The sequence below is a fragment of the Antedon bifida genome, chromosome 6 (genome assembly GCF_963402885.1).
Source record: "Antedon bifida chromosome 6, ecAntBifi1.1, whole genome shotgun sequence".
In the NCBI taxonomy this organism is placed as follows: domain Eukaryota; kingdom Metazoa; phylum Echinodermata; class Crinoidea; order Comatulida; family Antedonidae; genus Antedon; species Antedon bifida.
The window spans coordinates 12,764,119-12,778,763 of record NC_136231.1 but is presented as its reverse complement, the minus strand read 5'-3'; the positions used below and the strand labels follow the sequence as shown (position 1 = coordinate 12,778,763).

The 14,645-nt window shown below is 35.7% G+C and overlaps 1 protein-coding gene and 1 long non-coding RNA gene across 2 annotated transcripts; both read left to right on the top strand.

Annotated features, from left to right (window-relative positions):
- The first annotated feature begins 1,800 nt into the window (after positions 1 to 1,800).
- LOC144845874 (uncharacterized) lies at positions 1,801 to 3,728 on the top strand. Its single transcript, XM_078703354.1, has 4 exons — positions 1,801 to 1,964; positions 2,120 to 2,316; positions 2,496 to 3,049; positions 3,646 to 3,728. The coding sequence occupies exons 2-3, from the start codon at positions 2,174 to 2,176 to the stop codon at positions 2,704 to 2,706; spliced, it is 354 nt and encodes a 117-aa protein (XP_078559480.1). The 5' UTR covers positions 1,801 to 1,964; positions 2,120 to 2,173; the 3' UTR covers positions 2,707 to 3,049; positions 3,646 to 3,728.
- Positions 3,729 to 4,508: 780 nt separating this feature from the next.
- LOC144845784 (uncharacterized) lies at positions 4,509 to 5,829 on the top strand. The gene is made up of 3 exons (XR_013612589.1): positions 4,509 to 4,552; positions 5,197 to 5,371; positions 5,691 to 5,829. It is a non-coding gene; the product is annotated as an uncharacterized LOC144845784 (long non-coding RNA).
- Positions 5,830 to 14,645: the final 8,816 nt, after the last annotated feature.

Below are 14,645 nucleotides of genomic sequence, written 5' to 3'. Positions count from 1 at the left end.
TTTCAATTTCATGGTATACATAATTACCCAGCTATTGCTGGAAGCACAAGATTGCAAGGTATGTAAAAGCATGACATAATCTGGTCCTTACTTGGACAAACCTAGTCCTTACTTCGACAAACCAACAACTGCCATTGTTTGAGTTCTATTGCAGGAAACGCATACTCATACTGTTTACACATGAAGCTGAATGCTTATAGGTACAAAGAAGGTAGCAGTCAGAGACAAGAACAGGGTTTACATACATATACCTAATTTAGGGTAAGTACTAATAGTATTTATCCTATATATCTACGGACCGCTTGCATTTATCCAAGTTACGTTATTGTAAATCATTGTGTATCTTTACTTGCTAATTGCATTAGTCTCATCAACCTAGTACACTTTCTGTACCTACAATACTTTTCATTTAATCTTAACACTACAGTAAAGTTAAAAAGACCCCCTTCCCTACGTTTTTTAGATCTAATTTAAGGTCACAAACTACAATTAATGTAAAAATAAATATTATATGGTAACTTTTTTGTCTTTAAATGGTTAAAAATGTGAAAAATAAGTTGATTCTAGTAATTTTAGCGGCCCGCTATAAATCCCAAAATGCATTGCGTGCGGATTGATATTTTTGTTTTTCTTCTGTAATTCACCCACTTTTTGATTGATCGTGAGGCCAAAACAAATGGAAGACTCATAAATTTTCACCGAAAATACCAGGTTTTCCCCATTTTGTATCAACGGAGTCTGGCAAATATAGAAAGACAATTAATGCAGCAACTATACAACGTCAGGCTAGGTATATAACTAGCATACGATATTCGTACGTTACCGATGTTTACCGGCTAGGCCTACAAAACTCAGCCTAGCTAGGCCTAAAGACTGCCCACGAGAGGTCATTCGCCGCGAGCTACATAGGTAGTGCATTGTTTCTCACTTTTTATCATAATTTACCATAAAACATACATTTAAGACAAGGAATGACCTTGTTTAATGTTTTTAAAGTAATATATAAGTATTATTTTTACAAAACGTCACAAATTGAAGGGAAGGGGTCTTTAATCCTTCTGAGTGCGTGGAGATGGATTGTGATGCATTTAAGAATGCAATGATCAGAGACGAAGATGGTGGAATTCTAGTAGGATCACGGCCTGGTTATGTTATTCCTGATTCTGCATACGAGTGGGATAGAGATCCGAGACGTGGACTTAGAATTATAGGATTATAGAATTTCAAACATGATGGTTACAGACATCAATGGTAGTAAAATCTTTTATCTAATCTGCTCTTTTCATTAAGGTATCATTGGTACAGAAGACTGCATATGGCATGAATCTTGGCAGGCTTTTGAATGCTATGACTACGATTTCGCTATGTTGATTATTGAAAGTCTTGATCCTGACACAAGAATTACGACGTCTTCACCAATCGTCATTGTGCCTAACGGTTATGTTGATTTGATCAATGGACCACATGATCACGGCTGGTGTCATGGGTACACATGTCAAGAGCGCATCAGCACATTTATGTCTATCGTTGCAATTGGAGAGACTTATGAGATGTATATGAGAGTTCAACGAATCCTCAAACGTTATGACTTCATTTCCTGAACACAGCTCCAGATCAGAAAATAGTTGTCGGCATCTGGTATGCCAATCCTCAACGCTTAGATGTGTACCATCAAGGTCACTATGTCATGCCAAATAACAGGCAGCTGGATGGAGATATGTTCATATGGGTTCCAGAAGATCCAAATAGACCAGACGATCAGTTCATGACTCCAGCATTTATGGCGAGAACTATTTTGATCGCGATTGGCAGACTCTTTGGATACTTATACGTGGTAGTGACCCAATTGACATCATCACTACACCGGTTATAATGGTTGACGTTGGTGTGGCTTCTGTTGATGTTGATGACTTCTATGAAGAAGATCTTGTTAACAATCTTGCCAGTTTGGTATATATAATACAGTAAGTAAATAGCTTTCTTTAACCATATTAAAGTATCACATAATCTATCCAGATTTCTTCTTTTTTCAGTTTTATATGTTTAGAAATGAGTTGAATTTTATTTCATTGCCTATTCTTTTAATATGTAAACAATAATTAATATTTCTTCCTTACAGGCAATTCAACCCTAGAACATGATGAGTTAGTTAACCTTCAAGCAGAAATTGTTAATGCAGCACAAACCGGTACTTTGTACGAGAGTCTTGAAGTTGAGGTTATTAGCAATGACCGATCCTTCTCCCCCAGCCGAAGACCCAACAAGGGGTGTGAGAGCAACAAATACAACAGGAGGTCCAAGTACAGGCAATACAACGTAAGTCACATTTAAGAAGTAATGAGTTGAAGTAGAGTTTTCTGTAGAGTTACTGTAGTAAAGAACTGGCTTGTATCGTCTTGTCCAAAGTCTTAAATTGTATTCTCATGTGTGGCTTGTAACGAACATAACCATAATGCCTATATCATTACAAAACAACATAACTAATTGGTTCACAGGTATTCTGAGAAGCAAGCTGAAGAAGAGGCATCTAGTGACCCAGGAGTAGAAATCATCTATCAATTCTCAAGCACAATGAGTATACGTTTACAACGGCTGATGCTATTTGAGATTCAACCTATAGGCTATCAAGCTGTGGTAATACACCATAGGTTTGATACAAATATTCTACGAAAAAAAAGGAATTATTCAATGATTTTTACAGGGTGAAATTGTGCAAAATCTGGGACATTCTTCACATCCATGGAAAATGCCCAGGAGTATCTGATGCAGAGCTCGTCAGCAACAACACTGTAGATATAATCCATGGCTTGGCCAACTTCACTGATCTTGCCATTAATCTGTCAGGAAGTGGTTACTTCTTTAAATTCAGCATTGTTTATTCCAACTCATCCACGCTAGAAGGTATCAACTCAACAGAGTTTTCTGTCATTGAGGGTGTTTTCCACATATCAATCGCAGATCAACACTAAAAGTTGTTGAGAAATTTGATGTTCAGTTTAATCTAATTGAAGATTTTACAATGGATATTGCAGAACATCTGGATTCCAAGGTTGGTGCTTTTTTAATTAATTATAAGTCATTTTCAAATTGTCAATGCAGTTTTTCTCTCTAATTAACCATCCATCTTCTATTTAATACTGCATTATAATTCTAAAATCACCATCAATTGTAGACTAGTGTATCCAATCTAAGAGCAACTTCTTTTTGAAGACTACAGTCCATTTCAAATTTTTAATGCAGGTCTCCCTCTATTTAACCCACTACCTTCTATTAATACTTCCCCCTACCCCAATTTTAAAAGCATCTTCAATTGTAGACTACCGTATCCACTCTAAGAGCAACAAACGTTACTGTTACCATGAATAGGTATAATAAGTTCAATTTATCCACGGAGGCCCAGATCAACACAGGGTTGCTCTTCCCAGCTTCTCGAACTTCACTAAATTCTTATTGGATGCTACACACACTAATCCTCTCAATTTAAGATGCAGGCGAGCATGTTCATACATGCATACATACTGTACATTAATTAAACAAATATCCAGTCAAATGTGTGTACAACAGGGTCATTGTTTAGAAATTGAGCAACGCATTGCTTTTTCAACCTTTGACATCCATTGACAGTTTTCATTTGAGCACCCACAGAGAAGGTACCTTAAGTTAAAATGTCAGACTATGCGAATGAATCTAAGGAAGAAGAGTGCTAGCAGTGGATCTAATCAACTATTGTAAGTATTAAGCCTAAGAAATAAATATTTAGAATATTTATTCTTTGTGTTGAAGTATACAGTGCCAGTAACTACTGTTTATGTGTACACTAAACTGTTTGCCAGTCCAAACTTCTAGCATTCTCTTTATTTGCCTTCTTTCCTTCTTTGGAAACTTAAGATTATATAATCGTTGGGAAAACTAACATTATCAGCTCTATCACTCATTATTTCTGGTCATTAATGGTGATGATTTTTATATTTTTAATTAATAAACAATTTATTGAATCATGGCAATGATTGTTATTAGATTGAGAGAAAATAATTGCCTTATTCTTCGGATGAGATGTAAAGCTGTTGGTCCTGTGTACTTAACAGTGCACATTAAAGAACGTGGTACACTGTTTGAAAAAAGTAGGGGATTGTCTCCCGGTGTGCTGATCTGGTAGGCGCTGCACTGCTGGCTGTCGAGGGTCCGTGGAGGGCCTAATCCGAATTTCCTCAGTTTCCAGTAAAGCTTGAGGACCAGAATAATACATTATAATAACACAGGTTGTGTTAAAATACTTCTATAAAGGAACATTCTTACATTGGAAAGTGTTAGTTCTGTAAATGTAACTTTTTTTTCCCTGAGGTTTTTGTCTGGCACTTATTCATTCGATAGTGACACTTATTTATTTGTTTCAGATTTTTATGAGCCACATTATTCAGTTGCTTTCTTGGATATTGGAGAAGTTACTGTAGAAAGTCCATCGTTTGTACGTGAATATACATTTCATAATGGCTTCAGTCCTGCTATCGGGATGCAATTCAGGATAATGTAATTCACCACACAGTTGGAGCAGGTAAGCAATACCAAAATACTTCTCTTTTCCTTATATAGTAACTTACATTTTAGATTTTAGACAACAACATCGGGGTGATGCCATTTGATAAGTATGTGTGAGAATGTAGTCATCGTTTATAATTGGTACAAGCCTGTTCTTTGATTGCGATGAGTTACAGGTAGGTTCAGTAAGAATATAAACATTTGTAGCATGTTACAAACCGAATACTGTAATTAAGCAATTATGATGAATTAGATTAGATAATGTATAAATGTAAAAATCATAATGAATGGAACAATGTTAATGACGATGAAATAAAAGTTGGAAACCCAAAAAAGACACAAAAAAAAGATATAAACATTTTCAATAAATATGAACATTTTTATTATTCATTTTAAAAGATTTTATTTCTGTTTTTCAAATGTTATTATTTTGTCAGTTTGGGGAACTATATTTTGCATTCTGTCAAATAAAATCAATGTATAGATATTATATATGCATACTTGACTTTCATAAGGAAATTTTTCAAAGGACTTTCTTACTCTTCTACCTTCTTTTTCTTAACGTGTACTGATAATGCCATTCCATTGTGTAATCAGACACGTAATTTATAAATTCTGATTAAAATATTACATTTTCCCATTTTCATGTAAATATTTCAGAATCAACCGGAGAATGCAGGTCAAAGTGCAAAACAGTGTGCACCTTGTGGTCCAGACAATGGAAATGCTGGATACGTGAGGGCAAATTTCATGTCTGGTGATAATGGTGCTCCATTTTTTCCATTTCATGGTATACATAATTACCCAGCTATTGCTGGAAGCACAAGATTGCAAGGTATGTAAAAGCATGACATAATCTGGTCCTTACTTGGACAAACCTAGTCCTTACTTGGACAAACCAGTTGAGTTCTATTGCAGGAAACGTATACTCATACTGTTTACACATGAAGCTGAATGCTTATTTGGATAACATAAAATTGCCATTGTATCCAAGTTATCACCACTGTAATGTTGAGGTTGTCCCTTAGTACTGTTTTATCATAAAATATGTCTTTAATATCGGAACACATTTTTGGTGAAACTTACCAAATGAATATATTTCAACATACTTATTCATTTAAAAATAAAGGTATTTTGCTCTTTCTTATCAATAGATGTCACATTCGCTCATTTTGATACTGCGTGTAAGAAAGATCATTACGCTACTATGACCAATCCATCAAATGATGATGGTATCCACCCAATGTCCGCTGTAGGTACTGTACAAAGAAGGTAACAGTCAGAGACAAGAACAGAGTTTACATACATATACCTAATTTAGGGTAAGTACTAATAGTATTTATCCTATATATCTACGGACCACTTGCATTTATCCAAGTTACGTAAATGTAAATCATTGTGTATCCTTACTTGCTAGTTGCATTATTTTCATCAACCTAGTACACTTACCTACAATACTTTTTGTAATGTACCGATTTACAATACAATACTGAGCAGTAATAGACTGTGCTTTGACGGCATTGGAGGTAATTGTGGAGTATCATCTTTGTTTGTAAGCTGTTGTATCCTGAGTTTGAACAGGCCTATAACGCTTCCTGATATGGTCGGCATGACGACGACAAACTCGTCCATCTTCTAGTTTTATCTTGAATGAGATGCGACCGGATTTTAATATTATTGTTCCGGGTAACCATTTCAGATTTTGTCCTCTAAAGTTCTTTATATACACCTACTCTCCTTCTACAAAAGTGCGTTCTTTGCATGACGATCATGGGCTAATTTCTGTTTTTCAAGTTGAGTGATAACACGATCTGCTTGATAAGGGTGTAAAAGATCAAAATGCGTTTTCAATTTTCGGCCATTCAGTAATTCTGCTGGTGTTTTGCCAGTTGTGCTATGAGGTGTATTTCTATATTTAAATAGGAATCTTGAATTGTTTTTTTTTTTAACTTTATTTGGTAATCAAGGTTAAAAAACAATAAAATATAATACATAGAAAATAGAAAAACAATTGCACGGAAAAAACAGGAAAAAAACATGGAAATTTTGGACATTTTTTGAACAATTCCGTAAATTTTGACTTCTTTTTGTAAGCAATTTTGTTTACATTTTCAACTGCAGCTGCAGAGGTTGGCTGCGCCAGATCTCTTACATTTCTTGTTGCAGTTTCGATGCTAGTTGCAATTTCAACAACTTTTTCCAGTGTCAGTGCTTTTTCTGCCAACAATTGCACGGAAAAAACAGGCCTTGATTACAAGGAATGCCAAGAAAAGTTAAAAACTTATTTCCACTTGGGTCCTAAAAACAAGAAACTGATAACAAGAACATACAAATTACAACATAAGAATCTTGCGACTTTTGTTTCGATATATCCATCTTTCATACGTTTCATTGTTTCTTTAAATGTGCGTACAGCACGTTCCGCAAGACCATTCGATGATGGGTGATATCGGGCTGTTAAAGAATGTCTTATTCCATTTCGCTTTACGAATGTATGAAATTCATCACTGGTGAAACATGTTCCATTGTCGGATACTATTTTATCTGGCAATCCATGCGATGCAAATATAAGCCTGAGCTTATCCACTGTGGTATTTGTCGTTGAGGAATTTACCGGAATTACCTCAAGCCATTTTGAGTATGCATCGTATTAAAAACATTTTTCCAATAAATGGTCCAGCATAGTCGATATGTAATCGTGACCATGGTCTATTTGGCCAATTCCATGGGTGCAATGGTGCTTTAGGTGGTAAAGTTTGATTGGATTGGCATGTATCGCACTGCTTTGATATGTCTTTGTCCATATTAGGGCACCATAACGAATCCTGAGCAAAACTTTTCATTCTGACAATTCCAGTATGACCGTCATGTAGTGCTTGTAGCAACTGTTTTCTACCAGGCTGTGGAACAACAATTCTATTTCCCCACAAAATACATCCATCTTGTGTAGAGAGTTCTCTTTGTCAGATCCATCCAATATGGTTGCAAGTTTTCAATTTTTGGATTAGTATTGGGCCAACCCTTTTCAATGTAGTAAAGAACTCGAGAAAGTGTTGGATCTTTAACCGTCCAACCTTTAATATCTGCTGTGGAAACTGAGATTGGTTCATTGGCTCCATCAATAGAACAGTTTCGGCAGGTTGTGGAATTGATTCTGGTTTTCCTGGCAATGGTAATCTGCTTAAGGCATCCGCATTGGCATGGGACTTTGTCAGTTTGAATCTTAATGTATATTTGTATGTACCTAATTTCAGTGCCTAACGTTGGATTCTAGCTGATGCTTGGCTAGGAACAAGTCTGTCCTCATTAATAAGACCCAGCAATGGCTTATGGTCTGTTACCAATGTGAAATGTCTACCATAAATGTAAGACTGAAATCGCGTTACTCCGAAAACGCATGCCAAACCTTCTTTCTCAATTTGCGAATACTTTTTTTCCGCTTCTGCAAGTGTTCTAGATGCAAATGCGATTGGTCTTTCTGTACCGCCCCAATTCCATATTGAGATGCATCACACGATAATATTATTTTCTTTTTTGGATCATAATGTGCAAGTACTCTGCAGGAAAGTAGCAATTCCTTTGATTTATCAAAAGTAGATTGTTCTAAATTTGTCCAGTTCCAAGCTTTATCCTTACGAAGTAAGGCATATAACAGAGCAATTAAGTTAGCAGTTAAGTTTATGAAAAACTTCATAATAAGATAATAATCCCAAATAAGCTCTCTGGAGCATCTTTAATTGCTCTCACTTTGGCGTTTGTGGGATGAATCCCTCTTTGTCGATCAGGTGTCCCAAATAACCAACAGATAACCATAAAAACACACTTACTCTTTTTTAGACGAAGTCCAGCATCTGCCAGTCGCTTTAGGACGGTTTCAAGAGTTTCGAAATGCTCAAAGTCATTCTTTCCTGTAATTAATATATCGTCCAGGTATACTGTAACACCTTTAATTCCTTGTAATAGTCCTTCCATGACACGCTGGAAAATCGCTGGTGCTGAAGAGACTCCAAACGGCAACCGTGTATATTGTAAAGTCCCTTTTGAGTGTTGATTACAACATATTTTCGAGAATCTTTATCCAAGAGTAATTGTTGGTACGCTTGTGACATATGTCCAATTTAGTAAATTTTTCTTCGGGGCAAAGGATACTGATCAACTTTGGCTGCTTTATTTACAGTAATTTTGTAGTCACCACAGATCCTAATGGTAGATTTATCTGCCTTAAGTACCGGAACTATTGGTGCAGCCCAGTCTGAAAACTGTATAGGTTCAATAATGCCTTCTCGTTGTAAGCGATCAAGTTAGTCATCTACTTTCTGTCGCAAAGCATACGGAACATTTCTGGCTTTTCAAAATGTTGGCATTGTCTCTTTATCAACAAACATTTTTGCTTCAGTACCCTTAAGGGTACCTAGTTCATCTTTAAATATTTCTTGGTATTTACCAAGCAGTGAACTTAAATCTAATTGGTTTATTACCTTGATTTGTTGCCAGTCCAACTTTATAAACTGAAGCCAGTCTCGACCAATTAGGGTAGATCCATCTGTTCGCACAATCGTTAACGGTAATATTGTAGTAGTACTCTGGTATGTAACTTCAGCATTAATTTTACCCAAAACATCCATTATTTGTCCAGTGTACGTACGTAGCTTAACTGACGATGGTTCAAGTTTTCTTTCAGGCCATAATTGCCTAAATTTCGTCTGCGACATTATTGATACCGAGGCTCCTGTGTCAATTTCCATTTCAGTATCCAAACCATCTAACAGTATCTTAACTTTCATAGGTGGAGGACTAGACGTGGTCTTTATTCCAAATAATTCTTCATACATTTCTGTAGCTATGTTGCTTGGTTCATCGCTTGGCTCATCTGCCACAACATTTTTAACTGTTTGGGGCTTCCCCTTCTTTTTGCTAAGACAAACAGATTGAATGTGTCCTACCTTGTTACAATAATGGCAAGTTGTTTGCTTAAAATAACATTTGTCTGGCAAATGGTTATTCTTTCCACAGCGAAAACATGGTTTCGACTTCTTATTTGTATTTGACATAACTAGTTTTTATGGCTTCATAAGATTATGTTAACACAATATATGTGCATAAATTGCAATATTATAGCATAATTATCGAATTTTAAAAAGTGGACATTTTTGCCATTTTTCGAAATAATTCCTTTTTTCCCCCGCATTGAAATTTTCGAAAAATGGCAAAATTTCGACCCTTTTATTTGTTTACATAACTAGTTACTATGGCTCTATAAGATGATGTTAACACAATATATATACATAAATGACAATATAATAGCATAATTATTGGATATTAAAAAGTGAACATTTTGCAAATTTTCGAAAAATTCCTTCGGTCCCCAGCAGTGAAATTTTCGAAAAATGGCCAAATACTTACCCTTTTATTTTTTGACTTAACTAGTTTTTATGTCTCCATAAGATGATGTTAACACAATATATGTGCATAAATTGCAATATTATAGCATACTTATTGAATTTTAAAAAGAAGAAAATTTGGCAATTTTTCTAAAAAATTCCTTTGGTCCCCCGCAGTGAATTTTTCGAAAAATGTCAAAATTTAGACCTTTTTATTTTTTTACACAACTAGTTACTATATGGCTTTATAAGATGATGTTACCATAATATATGTGCATAAATGGCAATATTATAGCATAATTCTTGAAGTTTAAAAAGTGGAAATTTTGGACATTTTTTGAACAATTCCGTAAATTTTGACTTCTTTTTGTAAGCAATTTTGTTTACATTTTCAACTGCAGCTGCAGAGGTTGGCTGCGCCAGATCTCTTACATTTCTTGTTGCAGTTTCGATGCTAGTTGCAATTTCAACAGCTTTTTCCAGTGTCAGTGCTTTTTCTGCCAAAAGACCAAATTCCGTGATTACGGACGCCAAAAACTAGACGATCTCGTAACATTGTATTGAGCGAGGCTCCAAAGTTACAGAATTCTGCCATCGATCGAAGCGATGCCATAAATTCAGGCACTGTTTCATTATCACGTCGAAAGCGTGAGTTGAATTTGTATCGCTGTACAATTTCACTAGGCACTGGACTGTGATGCCCATTCATAGCTGTTACCAGCTCATCGAATGTTTTATCCTTGGGTTTTTCTGGTGTAACCAAATTTCGTAAAAGCTTATAAGATGATGGGCCAATAACTGTTAACAGTGTTGCTTGTTTCTTCTCCTCTGTAGTAATTTCTTTTGCCTTGAAATACAAGTTACTTACTTACTTATTTGTTTTCATAGCTATCCCCAATATTGGGGACATTTCGCCGTCATTGACATTATGTTGACATAGCACAACTTTTCTTAATTTTATGAGAGACGTTAATTTTGATGAGAAGGTCATGGAACACTAATTAATTTTAAAAACAACTAAAAACCTGGGACCTGTAACCCTGACGGGTACTCTCCCTCCGGGTCAAAGGGATCCCGAAACTCATCGGTGGGCAGGGCGCTCATCTCCCTGTTCAGGACTATTCCTGATGATTACCCAACCTATTTACATTTAAAATTAAAATTAAACATCAAGACATAACTTAATCAACTTAATGACTACTGGACATAGTAGTTATTGTCTTCTATAAAAGATGCTGGAAGCACTTCCTTATAGTCTTGGTCTAGTTGACTAGCGTTTATAGTTCTCTGAAGTATACTTGGGCTCGGTCTTCCTATCAATTTACTTTTTTGGTCATAAAATGTAAGAACTTCGCAGGGATCATAGTTCTGTCTCCGAATACAGTGTGAAATCCAGTTAGATTGCTGTTGTTGGTAGAATATCGTGTTGGTTATTGCGTAGAGCCTCTGGTTATTGACAACGTACCGCCAATCAGTTTCCTGTTGTTCTTCTTCTTCCTCAGACTCTAGTCTAAAGTCTAAACGCTCAACAAACTGTGACCAATCTTCCCTTCCTTCAATAAATTCTTCAATTTTGCCAATAAGGGCCATTCTCGTCGACACTGTAATGTACCGATTTACAATACAAATAAGTGAGAGAGAGACAAGTTCTGTTATAGTTGAAAGCTAGCACTGAAGTGTTTATTCTTTATTCTACATTTACTATATATTATAATAACAATATCGGTAATGGGTAATTAATCTGTCAAGGTGGAATGTTTAGTGGTCTAAGCAGAGAGTCTACTTTAGCCATTAGTGACCATTAAGTAGCCAGGGTTATATAGAAGTGGGTTAACATAATATATATGGTAACAGGTGAAGGAAGTTTAAATAATTGGTAGCAAGTAATATTAATCAAGTTCAATACATTACACTTTTCATTTAATCTTAACAGTAAAGTTAATCTTTCTGATTGCGTGGAGATGGATTGTGATGCATTTAAGAAAGCAATGATCAGAGATGAAGATGGTGGAATTCTAGGAGGATCACGGCCTGGTTATGTTATTCCTGATTCTCCATACGAGTGGGATAGAGATCCGAGACGTGGACTTAAAATTCCTTATGATGAAAAATGTCCACATAAAGGTTGGTTGTCTGCTTTAATGTTGAATTTTAGCTTTTGAACTGTGATTCTTCCCTAAATCTTTCCTCCTATTAAAGTTGCACTCTTGAAACAAGACCAGTCCATTCACCGAGACTGGGCACGCAATTTTATTGTGGCATCCCTTTTTTGAGGAGTAGGAGAATCACTGTGTTGTAGCTGTGATCTTTTATATAATCTGCTCTTTTCATTAAGGTATCATTGGTACAGAAGACTGCATATGGCATGAATCTTGGCAGGCTTTTGAATGCTATGACTATGATTACGCTATGTTGATTATTGAAAGTCTTGATCCTGACACAGAATTACGACGTCTTCACCAATCGTCATTGGGTCTAACGGTTATGTTGATTTGATCAATGGACCACAAGATCACGGCTGGTGTCATGGGTACACATGTCAAGAGCGCATCAGCACATTTATGTCTATCGTTGCAATTGGAGAGACTTATGAGATGTATATGAGAGTTCAACGAATCCTCAAACGTTATGACTTCATTTCCTGAACACAGCCAGATCAGAAAATAGTTGTTGGCATCTGGTATGCCAATCCTCAACGCTTAGATGTGTACCATCAAGGTCACTATGTCATGTCAAATAACGGGCAGCTGGATGGAGATATGTTCATATACAATACAATACAAATCTTTCTTTATTCTGGAATAGCTCTTTCAATACACAAGTACTGGTCTCCCAAGAGGTCCAGATTTGGAAAAAAAATACAAGAAAAATAAAAGTAAAAGCTATATTAAAACTATGTACAATAGAAGTTATACAAGATGTTTAAATTCAACTTGACTAAGTGTCTCATAATTTTTACGGATATGTACAGGAAGATTATTCCATAAGGTTGATGCTCTATAATTAAACATTCTCTTTCCATAAATATTGTTCCATGCTGGAACATTTTTAGAGTTTTTGTTGATTGACTTCTTGTATTTTTTGTGTGAAAAGTGTCCATAAATTTGAATAGATTTGTTAAATAAGATGGTGCTAAACCCTGTAGGCATTTAAATAGCATAATTAATAAATCATTTTCCCATCTGTCATGGACACTCTTCCATTTTAGTGAGGACATCAATTCTGTTATAGGGGTGTACATATCAGCATAAAGAATGATTCTAGCTACTCTATTTTGAAGTACTTGAAGACGATTAACAAGTTCTAAGTTACAATTTGACCAAACATTACTACAGTAATCAAAACAAGGTAATACTATTGCATTAGCAAGTAGTCTTAAAGCAAAATTTGGAATATAATATCTTAATCTACGAATAATACTGATACGTTGTGATACTCTAGAAGCTACTTGTTCAACATGCTGTTTCCATGACATAAGTGAATCAAATGTAAGTCCAAGATATTTAAAATTGTCAACTCTTTCGACATCATTGCCATTAATAGAAAGAGAAATATGGGTTCCAGAAGATCCAAACGATCAGTTCATGCCAACTCCTGACTCCAGCATTTATGGCGAGAACTATTTTGATCGCGATTGGCAGACTCTTTGGATACTTATACGTGGTAGTGACCCAATTGACATCATCACTACACCGGTTATAATGGTTGACTTTGGTGTGGCTCCTGTTGATGTTTTCTATGAAGAAGATCTTGTTAACAATCTTGCCAGTTTGGTATATATAATAAGTAAATAGCTTTCTTTAACCATATTAAAGTATCACATAATCTATCCAGATTTCTTCTTTTTTCAGTTTCATATGTTTAGAAATGAGTTGAATTTTATTTAATTACCTATTCTTTTAACATCTAAACAATAATTAATATTTTTTCCTTACAGGCAATTCAACCCTTGAACATGATGAGTTAGTTAACCTTCAAGCAGAAATTGTTAATGCAGCACAAACCGGTACTTTGTACGAGAGTCTTGAAGTTGAGGTTATTAGCAATGACCGATCCTTCTCCCCCAGCCGAAGACCCAACAAGGGGTGTGAGAGCAACAAATACAACAGGAGGTCCAAGTACAGGCAATGAAACGTAAGTCACATTTTAAGAAGTAATGAGTTGAAGTAGAGTTTTCTGTAGAGTTACTGTAGTATAGAACTGGCTTGTATCGTCTTGTCCAAAGTCTTAAATTGTATTCTCATGTGTGGCGTGCAACAAACATAACCATAATGCCTATATCATTACAAACCAACATAACTAATTGGTTCACAGGTATTCTGAGAAGCAAGCTGAAGAAGAGGCATCTAGTGACCCAAAGCACAATGAGTATACGTTTACGGCTGATGCTATGGAGAACCATCCATTTGAGGTTCAGCCTTGCATCTCTATATTGGATACCAGTGTAGGTTTTAACACAATTCTTTCTAAACTCCAATATACTGTAGGCTATCAAGCTTTGGTAATACACCATAGGTTTGATACAAATATTCTACGAAAAAAAGGAATTATTCAATGATTTTTTGATTTTTTCAGGCTGAAATTGTGCAAAATCTGGGACATTCTTCACATCCATGGAAAATGCCCAGGAGTATCTGATGCAGAGCTCGTCAGCAACAACACTGTAGATATAATCCATGGCTGGGCCAACTTCACTGATCTTGCCATTAATCTGTCGGGAAGTGGTTA

Excerpts from the sequence above, each read along its gene's own strand:
- LOC144845874 (XM_078703354.1), top strand. The coding sequence starts at position 2,174 with ATGCAGCACAAACCGGTACTTTGTACGAGAGTCTTGAAGTTGAGGTTA. Across the intron at positions 2,317-2,495 it reads CCAAGTACAGGCAATACAAC|GTATTCTGAGAAGCAAGCTG; the intron begins GTAAGTCACATT and ends ATTGGTTCACAG.